The sequence below is a fragment of the Accipiter gentilis genome, chromosome 21 (genome assembly GCF_929443795.1).
Source record: "Accipiter gentilis chromosome 21, bAccGen1.1, whole genome shotgun sequence".
Lineage (NCBI taxonomy): Eukaryota > Metazoa > Chordata > Aves > Accipitriformes > Accipitridae > Astur > Astur gentilis.
The window spans coordinates 11,523,513-11,536,459 of record NC_064900.1 but is presented as its reverse complement, the minus strand read 5'-3'; the positions used below and the strand labels follow the sequence as shown (position 1 = coordinate 11,536,459).

At 36.3% G+C, this 12,947-nt stretch overlaps 1 protein-coding gene across 2 annotated transcripts; it reads right to left on the bottom strand.

Annotated features, from left to right (window-relative positions):
• Positions 1 to 2,869: 2,869 nt before the first annotated feature.
• Positions 2,870 to 10,850, bottom strand: LOC126048845 (T-cell receptor-associated transmembrane adapter 1). Of its 2 annotated transcripts, XM_049824304.1 has the most exons (6): positions 10,767 to 10,850; positions 9,283 to 9,393; positions 7,594 to 7,630; positions 6,208 to 6,269; positions 4,849 to 4,907; positions 2,870 to 3,642 (listed from the first exon to the last, which is right to left on the bottom strand). In XM_049824304.1, the coding sequence occupies exons 2-6, from the start codon at positions 9,383 to 9,385 to the stop codon at positions 3,376 to 3,378; spliced, it is 528 nt and encodes a 175-aa protein (XP_049680261.1). In that variant the 5' UTR covers positions 9,386 to 9,393; positions 10,767 to 10,850; the 3' UTR covers positions 2,870 to 3,375. The 2 variants fall into 2 exon arrangements, with proteins under 2 accessions (XP_049680261.1, XP_049680262.1); XM_049824305.1 differs by lacking the exon at positions 10,767 to 10,850 and having other exon boundaries at positions 9,283 to 9,676.
• Between the last annotated feature and the right edge of the window lie 2,097 nt (positions 10,851 to 12,947).

Sequence of the window (12,947 nt, the reverse complement as noted above, 5' to 3'; positions counted from 1 at the left end):
TTACATTAATGTTTTCTGTTCTAAAGTAACTTGAAGGTAAACTGGAATGGGGTTTTGGACATGTTCTGACTCTAGATACGACTTCTACACAGCAACCTGAATGCAGGCTTACCCAGATAGGAAGGTAAGGTTTTTTAAAACAACATAGCAATGGTTCATTGTCTCCATGAAAATTACTTCAAAAGAACTTGTAAGAGTTAGTTCTTGAAAAATCTTGATGTGTTGGAAGATAAACTCATCCCAGTGCCAACTTTTTCGTGCTAGCAGTAGCAAAAAATGGGAGAAAGTTACACAATTGTTTTTAGAGTTTGATCCTCCAACATCCACTTGAGTCAGCAGGTTTCTTAAAAGTGTGATATAACCAATAGTCTGTGTTTTTTCCTAACAATACTGTTTAAACAAATGCATCTGCAGCAATTGTCAGATGCTGTAATGACTATTGGAGTATACCTGTCCTGGACTTACAAAGATTTTGTGGTGGTATTTGATCTCTCTTCTGTTTTGAGCTCCATTATTCTTCCCTTCCAAATAGTTTTGCTTCTGCCACCATATTTCCTCTTGTTTACTCTTTCTTCATTGTTCCATTGAACTGATACTTGAATGCTAAGCTTACTGTTAATAAAAACATATTCACATTGCTTCTTCTGCTTCAAAATTTTTGTAAAGAACACTGAAAAAACAGGCTAGTGAGACAGTATAAACCTAGACCTAGCATTTTTTTCTTATTTTGTTGTAATTAATTGAAACTTTCTTTATACATGAAGAATTCAACTAATATATGGTAGTTTATGCAGGTCTTTCTCCAATGGCTTGAAGATGAAGCAATATTGAACATGCTCTTTCATGTAAGAATTCAGTAGACACTTCAAAACTATCCCCAAAAGTCATTTTAAAAAAAAAAAAGGGGGGGGGGGGGTCATTTAGTTGCTTATTTAAGTAGACAGAGGGTAAAGAGCCAGAGGAATAAAGTAAACTGTGGACTGTGGCAGCATTAGAAGTGCCTTGGAAACAGTTGATGGGCCATTGAAGATGATCCTGAAGTGGTGTCTGTGAATAATTTAATGGAAGCAGTGGTTAAATGTGGAAAGCAAGTGTATACCAAAGGAGACTATTTACAAAAGTGCCCTGCTCTTTTAGTAAGCTATGTTGCAAGGGAAAGCAGCTGCTGAAAATTGGTGTAAATAAATAGGTGGACTAAACAATGAAGACTAAAAATACAGAGGAAACTAGTTGTACCTAAATCCCATGAACGGACTTAATGTTACATGTACACTCAATGAGAGAAGCATGTACTTCACTTCCATTAAATTAATGATCAGGCTAAAATGGCAGGTTGAATTTAGGTAACTCAGAAATTCTTTGACTTTGGAATTTTTAGAGGAAAGGCATAATCAAGAGTGTAAATGCTGTGAGAAAATTGGGAAATAGCAACTTTTGTACTAAGTGTACACAAATTGTATTAAAAGAAAATACAGCATCCCTTGTTTCCTGTGTATGTTGGAAAATAGTAACAAATAGACTCTTGGGCCTGTGCTTATTTGCTTAAGGGATTGTTTAAGAAAGCTTTTTCTTTTCATGATCAGAGGGCTGAGTATTGCATCTGATTGGTGCCAGCTAAATTCAAATATTTTATATAAATACTTTGTATATTAATGCTATTAAAACAATTTTGATATGTGAGTCTACGCAGGAGTATGTTGATATGTATTTTATTACTTATTCTGTTCCTACTGTGGAACAAAGTATAATTCCAATCTAATCAAGTTAGTATTTTATGTGCTGATACCTTGGTCTTTGGCTTTGGGCCTTTGGCTCTGGATTTGCCTTACTACTTTCCCCCTTAGGATTTTGGTCAAGGTCGTTGTTTAATATGTTTCTCCATTAAAGCGATTTTTATCGATTCTTCAATACTCTTTTTGCTTATCCAATGGTAGTTGCTCTAAGACCATGATAACACGGTCATTTTAATTCCAAGTCTGCCTTGTTTCTGGGATGTAACAACCAAACATATATCGACTTGATTTCTGCACATAAAAGCAAGTGCTAGCACAAGACAGGCAGTGACACTGGGTGGCCTTGGCTGCAGGGATTGGCCCCTTCCTTTTGGTCTAGCATAGAAGTTAAGGCATGTTAAAGAGGTTCATTAACTATGAGCTAAACTAAACGTGAACCAGGCTGTCAAAGAACTGTTTCTTTTACACTGATTTTTTTTCTTCATAAATTTGTCCAATCTCTGAAACACTTGCAGGGCTCTGTATGTGCTTGAGTTTCAAGTTCCTTGACACTGTGCTCTGTGTGGATTTTAAATGCTCTAATATCCTTTTTTAGAGAAGGCAAAACTGTTCAACACCTAGAGGTAGGCATATTACATCAACATGCCTTACTGTTTCCTGCTACTACTACTTAATGAGTCCCAGAATATAAAAATAAATCCCCGCTCTATAAAAGCTTACCATCTGATGAGTTTAAAGTCTTAAGATGAATGTGCACACAGTATGTGAATTATTTGGGGAAATAAAAAGCTCTTTCTACTTCTGTAAAATAGTTGGTAACAATGGCAATGTAAAACCCAATAGGAATTTAAACATCACATAGAATATTAGGAGGAAAAAGTCCTCCCTAGGAGATTTATTGTTACAGATTGTTTGCTAATATCTTTGTTGTCTTTTGAATATGGCTGGATACAATATTACGTTACCAGAAGAGTTGAGGTTTGAGATGTATTCTAGTATTGCTCACAGAAGGAAACTGAAGATATATAAGGATATTGTTAAATCTTGCAAGATGTACAATTGCTACTTTAAACAAGCTGTCAGATTATTTTCCAATTAGCTTTAGATATATTTATTATTAGCATAGACCAGTCACAGTAGGAAAGTACACAATGTTGAACAGCAAATCAGTTTTTAATTGGGAAAACAAGTAAATCATTAAATGTGCAAGTATGAAACATGATTTCCTTCCAAAAGTATTGTTAAAACCTATACAGAAGAATTTTTATGTTCTGCTAGAGCTCTACAGACAACAGAGTAGGTCTTTTGGGACTGTTTTGAAAGTTGATAGTTGTTTTAAACAAAGGATTGTTTTTTACTGGAATCAATACCATGTGAATGCTGAGATACCAGCTTCTACAATTCACTTTCAAAATGTCTTCGGAAGAGCAGGTCCTTCAAAGTGGCAGTCTGGATCGATACTTATTTCTTGCTTAGTCTGTAAATATGCTTGGAAGACACTTTGGAACGCTTAACTTACCCATTTCGTACCATTGTTTGGTATGTCAGTTTGCCAGGATATTATCTCTAATCATTCACTGTTCCTCCTGAATGAAAGAGCAGATCTGGCTTTATGATTACATATTTGGTTCGTGAAGCTGCTTCAAATGTTCTCTCCTTTTGTAGTATGAATCAAACCCATTAATCTGATGGGATCATCATGAATGGCTTCTATGTTTGCTGTGTTTTCGGCAGCCAGCTGCTCACTGTTGAGGTAAATGCTAACTTTGGAAGCCATTGTGGTGGGCTTAGATGATCTTTCTTCTTCATCCTTCTCTAATGAAGGGCCTGCCTGCCTTCTTGGTTTTCTACGTTTTCCCTTGACACTGTGATCAAGCGAGGCATAACACATCTGATTGGCAGACTCCACCTAGAAGGAAATTCACTTTAACATTCTGTAGTTATGCTTGCTTTAAAATTGTATAAGACTTTGAGTATGTCTACACTGTATCATAATAGTGGCTGAAGTTTACCCAAACTAGCTGTAAACTAACTCATTAAAAGCACAAATTATTAAGCTGTGGCAGCACAGAAATCAGACCAACATAACCTAATGGTAAATGACTCGTGTTGTTAGGATAGTGACAGTAAGGAAAAATTCATCAAGGTATTGGAAAGATTCTCTGTGAGAATGAGGGTAGCTTATATAATCAGTCCAAGTTCCCTGGGATGCAAGATTTTATTTGATCTGGTTTTCTTCCCACTTTTTTTAATTACAATCCAGTTATTAGCAATAACATTTTTCACAGTCTTTGTGCAGAAAATGAAAGATGGGTAATGCTTGTCTGTATATATGATCTCATTTCCAGTGCAAAATTTATGCTTTGTGTGTCTTTCCCCTGATTCTCTCAGTGTTTTTCAAGCCAAATTGTCAAGCACTTTTGACACTGGAATTTTCATAGATTATTCTGTTCCTGTGAAGTTAATGAAAACAAATGTCTAGATAAAAAAAGGGATATTTTTACCCTCTGGAAGTATCCTGAGAGGCAGGTTGGAAATTGGTCCTTATGAAATACCTGGAAATCGACTCAGGAAATTGATGCTAGGAGTGCTTCAATTACAGACAAATTTCAGCTGAAGCTAGCATGCTTTTAGGTGTCCAGGTATCTCAAAAAAAATACAAATCAATAGAAAAACAGTCATCTTTAATTTGTTAAGGCATATAGATTTTGTGCTGAGCAGGAGGGAGCCAGTGAAACTCATGATTATTATGTGATGCAGCTTGTGTTTTCACTTGGTTGATGTCCAAAATAAATAAAAATAATTCTTTACATAAGCCATAGCAGTAGATGCAGGCTTAATTCAGTCTGATCTGCATGCCTGTGACTGAGCTGTATCATGCCATATGGACGGAAATGAGCTGTCTATAATTCTGCTCCCTCATTAATGACCCAGATTGAATGAAGGGTCAAGTCTGTGCTTAAATTCCCTGATGAACTGAGATACTAATGCATGGTAATTTTTGTGATGAGCAGTGTGAAGATCTTTGTAATATATTGTCATGGGATAAACACAAGAACTCTGAGACAGACCACATTACCCTGATTCAGAAATCCAGAATTAAAATGAAAGATACCTGTAGCTGGTTAACTGGCCTTTGAGGCTGGGACTTCATCTGCTCGTAACAACATTCCTCTATAATTTATCAAAGTAGAAAAATGGTTTGGTTATTAAAACATGCTACTGAGTCTTAAAAGATCAGATCAACAGATCCTCCCTGTTACAGAACTAACTCTGCCCAGTTTACTTTGGTAGAAGTTTATTTTGTTTTGAAATCATACACAGATCTCTCCCTCTATTTATAGAGGGGCAAATAGCTAAGAAATTCAGACACGCATACGGTGAAAATGAAAATCATTTTCTGTTCATATGGATGGGAAGTTTCTCATTATTCACTAAGTGGGCATCATTTTAGACTGCTAGGAGGACATCTTGCAATTAGGGGGTAACCACATACTGATGTATTTGTCAGCATAGGCAATCTTTTCATTGGCTGAGAAAGAGACTGTGAGTTGCAGCAGCTGATGATTAAATTCTACTCCTGTCTCTACTTTCAGTTTTCCGTAAATCTGGTGCAGGTTATTTTCTCATGCCATATCTCATTTTAGCCATCAGTAAACCAGATTACTTCCTTACAGTTTTCGGACTTTTGTAGTGACAATGCATTTGAGTGTTGGCTTAGTTAAATTTATGCAAACCCTGTATGAAAAAGCCGGGTTTGGTTTTTTTTCTCCCCACAGTTCAAGTACTTTAGTTTAGTTTTGCTTAACCCCAAATAAGGCTAGCAAAAAAAGTTGTGTTCATGTTACTTAAATATTGCTTTAACACCATAAGGGCTTCAAGAGGGATACCCTCAGCATATCTAGCTCAAGCTGCAGTTATATGATGTTACTGCCTTTAATGTGGTATCTCTCTGCTAAGGATGATTAACTTCAGCCCAGTAAAGTGAAGAAAAGCTATGTCTGCCCACCATTCAGCTGCTAGGCTTGTTTCAGCATATTTGTCAACATCGGTGATGATCTGTGGATAGCCACAGCAGAGAACTGATGTTTGTTTCTGCCAGCTTCTGTGGGAGCGTTGACTTTGGGCAGTGAGTCATATGTGTCTTAGATTGGTTTAATATGCATGGATCAAGCCGATATTTCAACTGGTGCAGCTTTACATGTAGAAAAGCTGTTGGTTTGGAGATATTTGGCTGAACAGCACCATTTAGACTGTAAAAAATCCAAATTCATTATGAGATCTGGTCTTGCAAATAGTAGTGCAGTATGATGGTTGGCAGTTCTATCCCAAGTAGGTATTAATACAGCAATTGAGAAGGGGTAGATTCTCGAGTTTGCTATTTGAGAAACACAGAAAGTGTTGGTCAGTCAGCTTTTAATCATACATTTATTATAGCCTCTGAACAGACACATGTTCTTAAAGTGAAGCTTACCTAAAATATCTTGATTGAGATTGCCATAAACTGGGTCATCTTCTGTGTAATAATCATCATAGCTAGAAGGGGAATGGAAAAATACATTTAATTCACAGAATATGCTTTATTTAGGACTCCACTAAGCTACTCCAAGTATTTTACACACATATAGCAATAGCAGATTGTATGTGAACTAAAAAACAAGACCAAAAATATCAGGAGGGGCAGAAATGGCAATGTCTGTGTTTTGAAGAAAGATTTGTTACCTAGCCAAGAATTGAACTCTTCTTTCCTGTAACTTAGTAAGTATAAAGATAATCTCAAGACTACTAAGCTACTGTTTGATGTAGTTATAGAAATATTAATGATCACGGAAAGGAACACAATTTATGTCCTCCAAGACCACTTTGTGATACAAGCTAAAGCACTAAATGGGTCTTTGGGGCGATATTCTTAAAGTCCACTCTTGATTCAACTAAAATGTTTATGTTGACACAACTAGAGAAGACCAAAGCAAAGTTCAGCTTTGGATTTTTAATGGTATTCTGTGTTTCATTACCTGGTGTTGCTTGAAAATGTTTTTAAGCATGTCTGTAAAATGGGAATTAGTGGGAAGCACTGCATAACCTTGTTCCTATTGCACCACTATACTGTGTCTCAACAAGGGAATGAAATAACGCAATCTAACACTACTTTTTCGGTGGTGTTTTTCAACTGAACAGGCAGTAATAAACAAACAGAGACTTCCCAACTTCGAGTAAATTTGCAATTGAGGATTGGTTTGGGGGAACAGGTGAAGGCTTTTGCATTTTTGTTTCAAGGGCCTTTTATAATTGGGTTGAGATGAGATTCTTTCCATCTCTGTTTTCTAAAGTTTGGGTGGGTTTTTTATTTGGAATAAGAGAAACAGGCTTGTAACAGATCTTGAGGTATCTATCCAGCAGCTGTAAACACTCTGGTTTATTACTTTTGAACATCACGTGTAAAAGAAGGGTATGAAACATAAATACATGTAAATTATTGCTCCACAGTGTTAAATATCAGACTATAATTTATCACTGTTTTCTGAGAGTTCTTCTAAATTATTATAGATTTATTGAGTTTGAGTGATAGTGAATAGTGTTTTAGCTCAATAACTTGCACTTCCTTCAGTACATAAAATTATCATATTAGCATGCAATTATTTCATTGTTGATAAAATGACTGGAGTACATCTCCCCCACGTGACTTTTTTTTCCTCCTGTTTTCTTTGGAAAACTTCCTCCACAACCGTCGTGCTCTCTGACGTTTACGGGCAGGCTGCATGAGATACTGGATTTTCCTCTATGCCATCCATCCAAATCTTTCTGTCATTATTTATTGCTTATTCCACCCTTGCCAGAAAGACTTTTTTATTCAACTTACCTTGGATTGTTGTCTTCATAGTCTTTATACATTTTAGCTGGAAAATTTGTTAAAAAAATAAAGTTAAGAGAAAATGAAACGTGCTATTTTAGAACACTTCAGATAATTATCTCCACTGACATGCTTTTGATTTCACTGTAGAGAGTAAAATTGAAAGCTCTTGGCTCTGAGGACCTTCAGTTGTCTCCCTGCTTTTCTCAAACACTTTTGACTAATACAAGAAATATTTGTGTTACGACCCTCTGCTGTGGCTGCAAAGTCTACGTTAGTTTACAAGTGCCCCAAAAATGTATTGTAACACATGCTATTAATTCCTTGTTTCCTCCTCCTCTTGCTTCTACTGCATCTTTTTCTCTGCCTAGGGAGGTGCGTCATGTGTTTATATTACAAGGTGAAGGGTATATTCATTTTACTAGTTCTATTGTTTGTATCTCTGAAAGAGAGATATCCTGTCATCCCCACCGATGAAGAAACTGAAGCAAAGAGGCAATGGCTACAAAGAGATTTATTTCTAGAGCTTGATTAATAACTCAGGAATGCCCGGCTTTCTATCCTATGCTCCAGGACTTCAGAATTTACTACAGTAAGCTCCAATTCCATGAGGAATGCAGCATCAGCCAATCTGACCGAAACCTTGTTCAAGGTTAGTTTGGTAAATGACTGATTTTTCATCATAGAAGTGTCTTCTATTGCTACTAGGCAGGTAAAATAAACCAAAAAGGTTCCCCTCCATCCTGTAACACTCCAGCAGCTCTTTAATATGCTGTAATAATCTAATTCTTTTATACTTGGTGAGTTCAGTTTATAAGCATAGGCCTTCTGTTTATGTAGATTAGGTACGTATGTGTGTTTAACGTGGCTGAATCCACCAGTGTTTACCTGCCCAGCCCTATGTGTAGAGCACAGGTGCAGTTTTCCCTGTGTAAAGGCCGTTTTTCCCTGAACGGGAGTGGTAAGGATTGTACAACTTAATAGCTATAGAATTGTATGCTTAAGAGAGGTGGCACTGGCATAAGCAATTCTGTTAAAAAAAGTCATAGTTAATTTTAACCAAAACCAGGGTATGACCATAGTTGGCCTCTAACATAAATTAAATCAGTTCCTTATTATGAATGGCACATTGGTTTAAGAGCTACATTAGGATCCCATGGTGAAAAGTAATTAGAACTTTTTTCCAAAATAAACTGGTTAAGCATAATATGTGTATGAAATCTGAAATTCAAATAAGAATTCAGGTACTTGGGGAGGAGAAAGTTTTCTCAAATGCATTTTGTATCAGTGCAGCTACTTAAAATATTTTTAAATTCAAGTACAAATAACAACCAGTTTCATGAAAAGTACACTTAAAAAAAGGAAATTACAGATGTTAAAAATATATTTAAAAAAATTAGCTAGAACTAAATTCTTCGCCTTGTACTTGTTCTGTTGGTTTGTCTTCAGAGAATGGATTTGGGGAGCTGTCTTTAGCAGCGGATTGGGCAGCTAGCAATCATTCTTTTATCACACATGACTCTCCTAAAAATTTTTAGAAGTTACACCCTCTTTGCTAGAATCATTCTTGCCAAAAGATAACTTTTAGATTGAAAAGAATCAGTTTGGTGGCTTGAAATCTCCCAGCAGTGACGGCTTTCTCTACAGACACTTTAAACACTCAAACGCCATTCCTTACAGAGAGACAGCATTACATACCTTGCTTCTTTTTCATATAGTGTGAAATGTTCAGTATCAACGAAACAACCAGAGCCAAACTCAGAAAGGCCAAAACTCCCCAGACAGAAAAATGGCAGTCCATTTCTGTAACTGAAACAAAATAATTTTTTAGTTTGTGTTGTCTAACAGTTTTACTGTATTCTTTGTGGTTGGTTGATTTTTGCTTTCTGTAATTGAAGCTGCTATTTTGTTGTTTACTCTGTGACAGCCATTATTAAACAAGCTAAATAATTAATATCAAAACCAGACGCTAAATAATAAGAAAGCAACACCAATAAACTGTTAGCAGAACTACTGTTTCACAGGAATTCACCCAAAGGCTGGGCTATTGGTTTGCCTGTAAGATGCAGTAAAAATCAGGCTTTGCCAAAGAAAAAAAGTCATTTTAGTGAATAGCTTTGAAATTATTTTTGTAATTGTCTTTCGCTTGCTATCTGCAGTAAATTTTTGGCTAAATTCTAGAGTTCACGAATGTAGTTCTGAAAATGAATTCAGTCAAAACAACTTACTTCACTGGAAATGTCTCTGTATAGTAGCTAAGACCATCAGGTTTTAACAATCCCTGCAACAAATTTCAAAGGTTGGTTATGCGTTTTCTTGCATCTCCTATTAAAACCACTTGTACTCATATCCTTGCTCTCCTTCCTGAGAAAGCAGAGGATGTAGTGGCAAAGGATGAGCAGTAGCTGGGAACCGGTGAACCCCCCAGAACTACTGCAGAGAAAATCCTGCACAGCTCCTGAAGAATCACTTGGTAAAAGGTGGGTCAACTTAATGGAACACAGCCTCCTTTTGCGCTGAACTTGCCTCTCCTTGGAGTGCTATGAGAAACACAGGAAGGAATCTCCCTGCCCCGAATGTATTTTGTCATTTAATTAACTCTTCGATTAAGTACAGGAATACACATTCCCATGTTGCCGGCGGAGGGCAACGCATTTGCTCCTGCTGAGAAGACAGAGCTTTGCTCCTTGGCTGACCAGCTCTGGCTCACCTAATTATGCTGGTGTTGCAAAAGCTCTTTTAGTTTTGTTTTATTCCAAGCCACAGCTGGTTTTCTGATGATGAAACAAGAGAAGATAATTCTTGGTAGTAAAAAATCGCAAATCACGTGGCCTTCTACGATGCAGGTTTCCTTCCTGATAAGAACTCTCTTTTAAAAGGAACAAAACCGAGCAAATAAGCTGTAACTTTCTGACAGACTGGTAACTGCTTTTTGCATATGGTACTTCTACTGGCCTTCCTTTTAAACTAAACATCCAATTTCCATTCTTTTCTTTTCTCCTACCTGAATTCTCCCAAAGGTGTTTGAGGGTTCTTCATCAGTGCAATACTACTTTTCGTGTCGAGAGGCACTTTTTTGCAATGAGATACAGACATTCATGAGGAGAGACAACACCCCCATGAAGCAGCTATATGTTATTCCAATTTTTCAGAGAAAGCATTAAAAGAAAGGGAGATCCTACCTTGAGAAGATGTTATCAGGCCACATCAAGAACCACCAGTGTTTGGAACCTGGTTACTCTACAATTAGGCACTTTTGTATCCTACGCAACCTGTCCAAAACTACAAGAAGTGTTTGTCAAAGGCAAGAACTTTTAAGTCTCAATGTAGTGCCTAAATAATAAGCCATCCTTCCTTATTCTCCTGTCCTTTTATCTTTTCCGAAGGAACTGTTTTCCATTTTTCCTATGTTCATTTCATATTTCTTTTCCTACAAACTCTTTTCCCCACCCCCACCCCCCAGGGAGCAAAAGCAGTATTGTGGCATAAGAGACGGGAAACACATGTAACTGTGATAGAAACTAAGACTCTGTGATTCATTAGAATAAAAAGAGTGAGTAGATATCTAAAGCACAGTTCCAAGCTAAATATGTACCCTTTTCTTGATACCGAATGCTGTCATTTATCTTTCTGACTCAGGAATCTTATTTTTTTCCCTGGTGTTTCCAGAGTAGAAGGAGAATTCTTAATTTCAATTTGAGTATTTTCAGCCCTTAACTGAAGTGGAGGAGGAATCCAATTTTTTTATTACAAGTATTATTTTCATGTTTCAGCTTCTGATTTAAATTGGAATTAGTATCTGGAAAATAGCAAAGGTAGGAAAAAAGTTGTTACTCTTTTCAGTTTCAGGTTTAACTTCTACAGTGTTTGGCAATGCCACTTCTCTAGGACTTAAAAAATATTCTAGCAAAACAAAAAGCATGAAACTTGGATTTCTAATAAAGCATACCAATGTTTTAAACCTCACAATCTATAGTTCTTAAACATGATTTAGAAAACTGCATGGGTGTGTGCAGATTACAAAAACATTTACATTTATTCCCAGCTGAACACTACTTAGTTTATTTTTAAATTTATTTTCTACAACTCTGACTTAAATATCTGCTTGCATTTCAGTAGAATGTATAGAAACATACATGTGATTTCAGTATCTCATTTTTAGAAGTTTTTGTCTCTGCAATATGAGCTATTTGTTTGTCAGACAACACTGCTTACATTGCAGAAACAACAACAGTTTTCATTTACCCCATAAAACCATAGTAAAGGCCTCGATTGGACACATAGGGGTGCTGCTCAGAGTGCTCTGTGCTTTTCTAATGTCAGTTTCAAGTTAATCTTACTTTCCAAGTGCAAAACATGAAATATTTTGATTTTGAATCTTAGCTTTACAGATCTACATCTCCCAGTTCTTTCCCAGGTGTTCTTGTACTACCCTTATAATTGTTGCCAATATGCTAGCTATTTACTTTTATAACTGCATTATTTAAATATTTACTACTTTGACAACAGCAGCAGTAGAAGGAAGGATGAATATTTGTGTGAAGAACAATTTGCTTCCTCAGATAACTACACTTCTGTCCCTATAATAGCAGACACTTCTGTCCCTATATGTATAATAGCAGATGCAACCTATGACAGTTAACTGGTTGTGCTGAAGACCAAAAAAAAAAGGATAAGGTGTCTGTGGATGGAGAGTGAAAAATAAACAGAAAGATAATTCTGTTAGACTAATTATAGCCTGTTCCAAAATAGTGTCTTTTATTCTATTCTGTAATTCTAATTCTCATTCAAGTCATCTGCTGTCAAATGTAACAGAACCAGATTATTATTTTTTACATATTACATATTTATTCCAAAGAACCCGTAGCACTGTGTTCAGGGGCGTTCTCATCTTGATTGCCATCAAATTGAATATTTTAAGAAATTTTGTTATATCTTTGGAAAAAAAAGTCCTAAGGAAAAATTAGGCCCCTGGGAATAGTACACTATGATTCTCATAGGATAAGCTAAAATTCCATCAGGGTTTTCTGTGATGGGAAAACCTGAGTGATAGTAGTTTGTTCATAAGAAATCATATTGAAGCTGTTCTTAAAATAATGTGCTCAAGAAAGAGTTTATCATATAGCCAAAGGTTTCATGCGAAGGACAACAATTCTCATTTTATTGTTAGAAAAAGTTGGGATGTGTAAGTGGGAGAAGTACTACATTTAATCATTATAATCATGACAGTATTCTGAATACCTAATAACAGAATCTCTCTGGCATTAATGATACATTCCTATTCTGCTCTTCTTTCATTTCTGTTTGGAAACAGGGTCAAACTTGGAGTTGTATCCAAGTAGAACATCTACCTTAGGTAATTT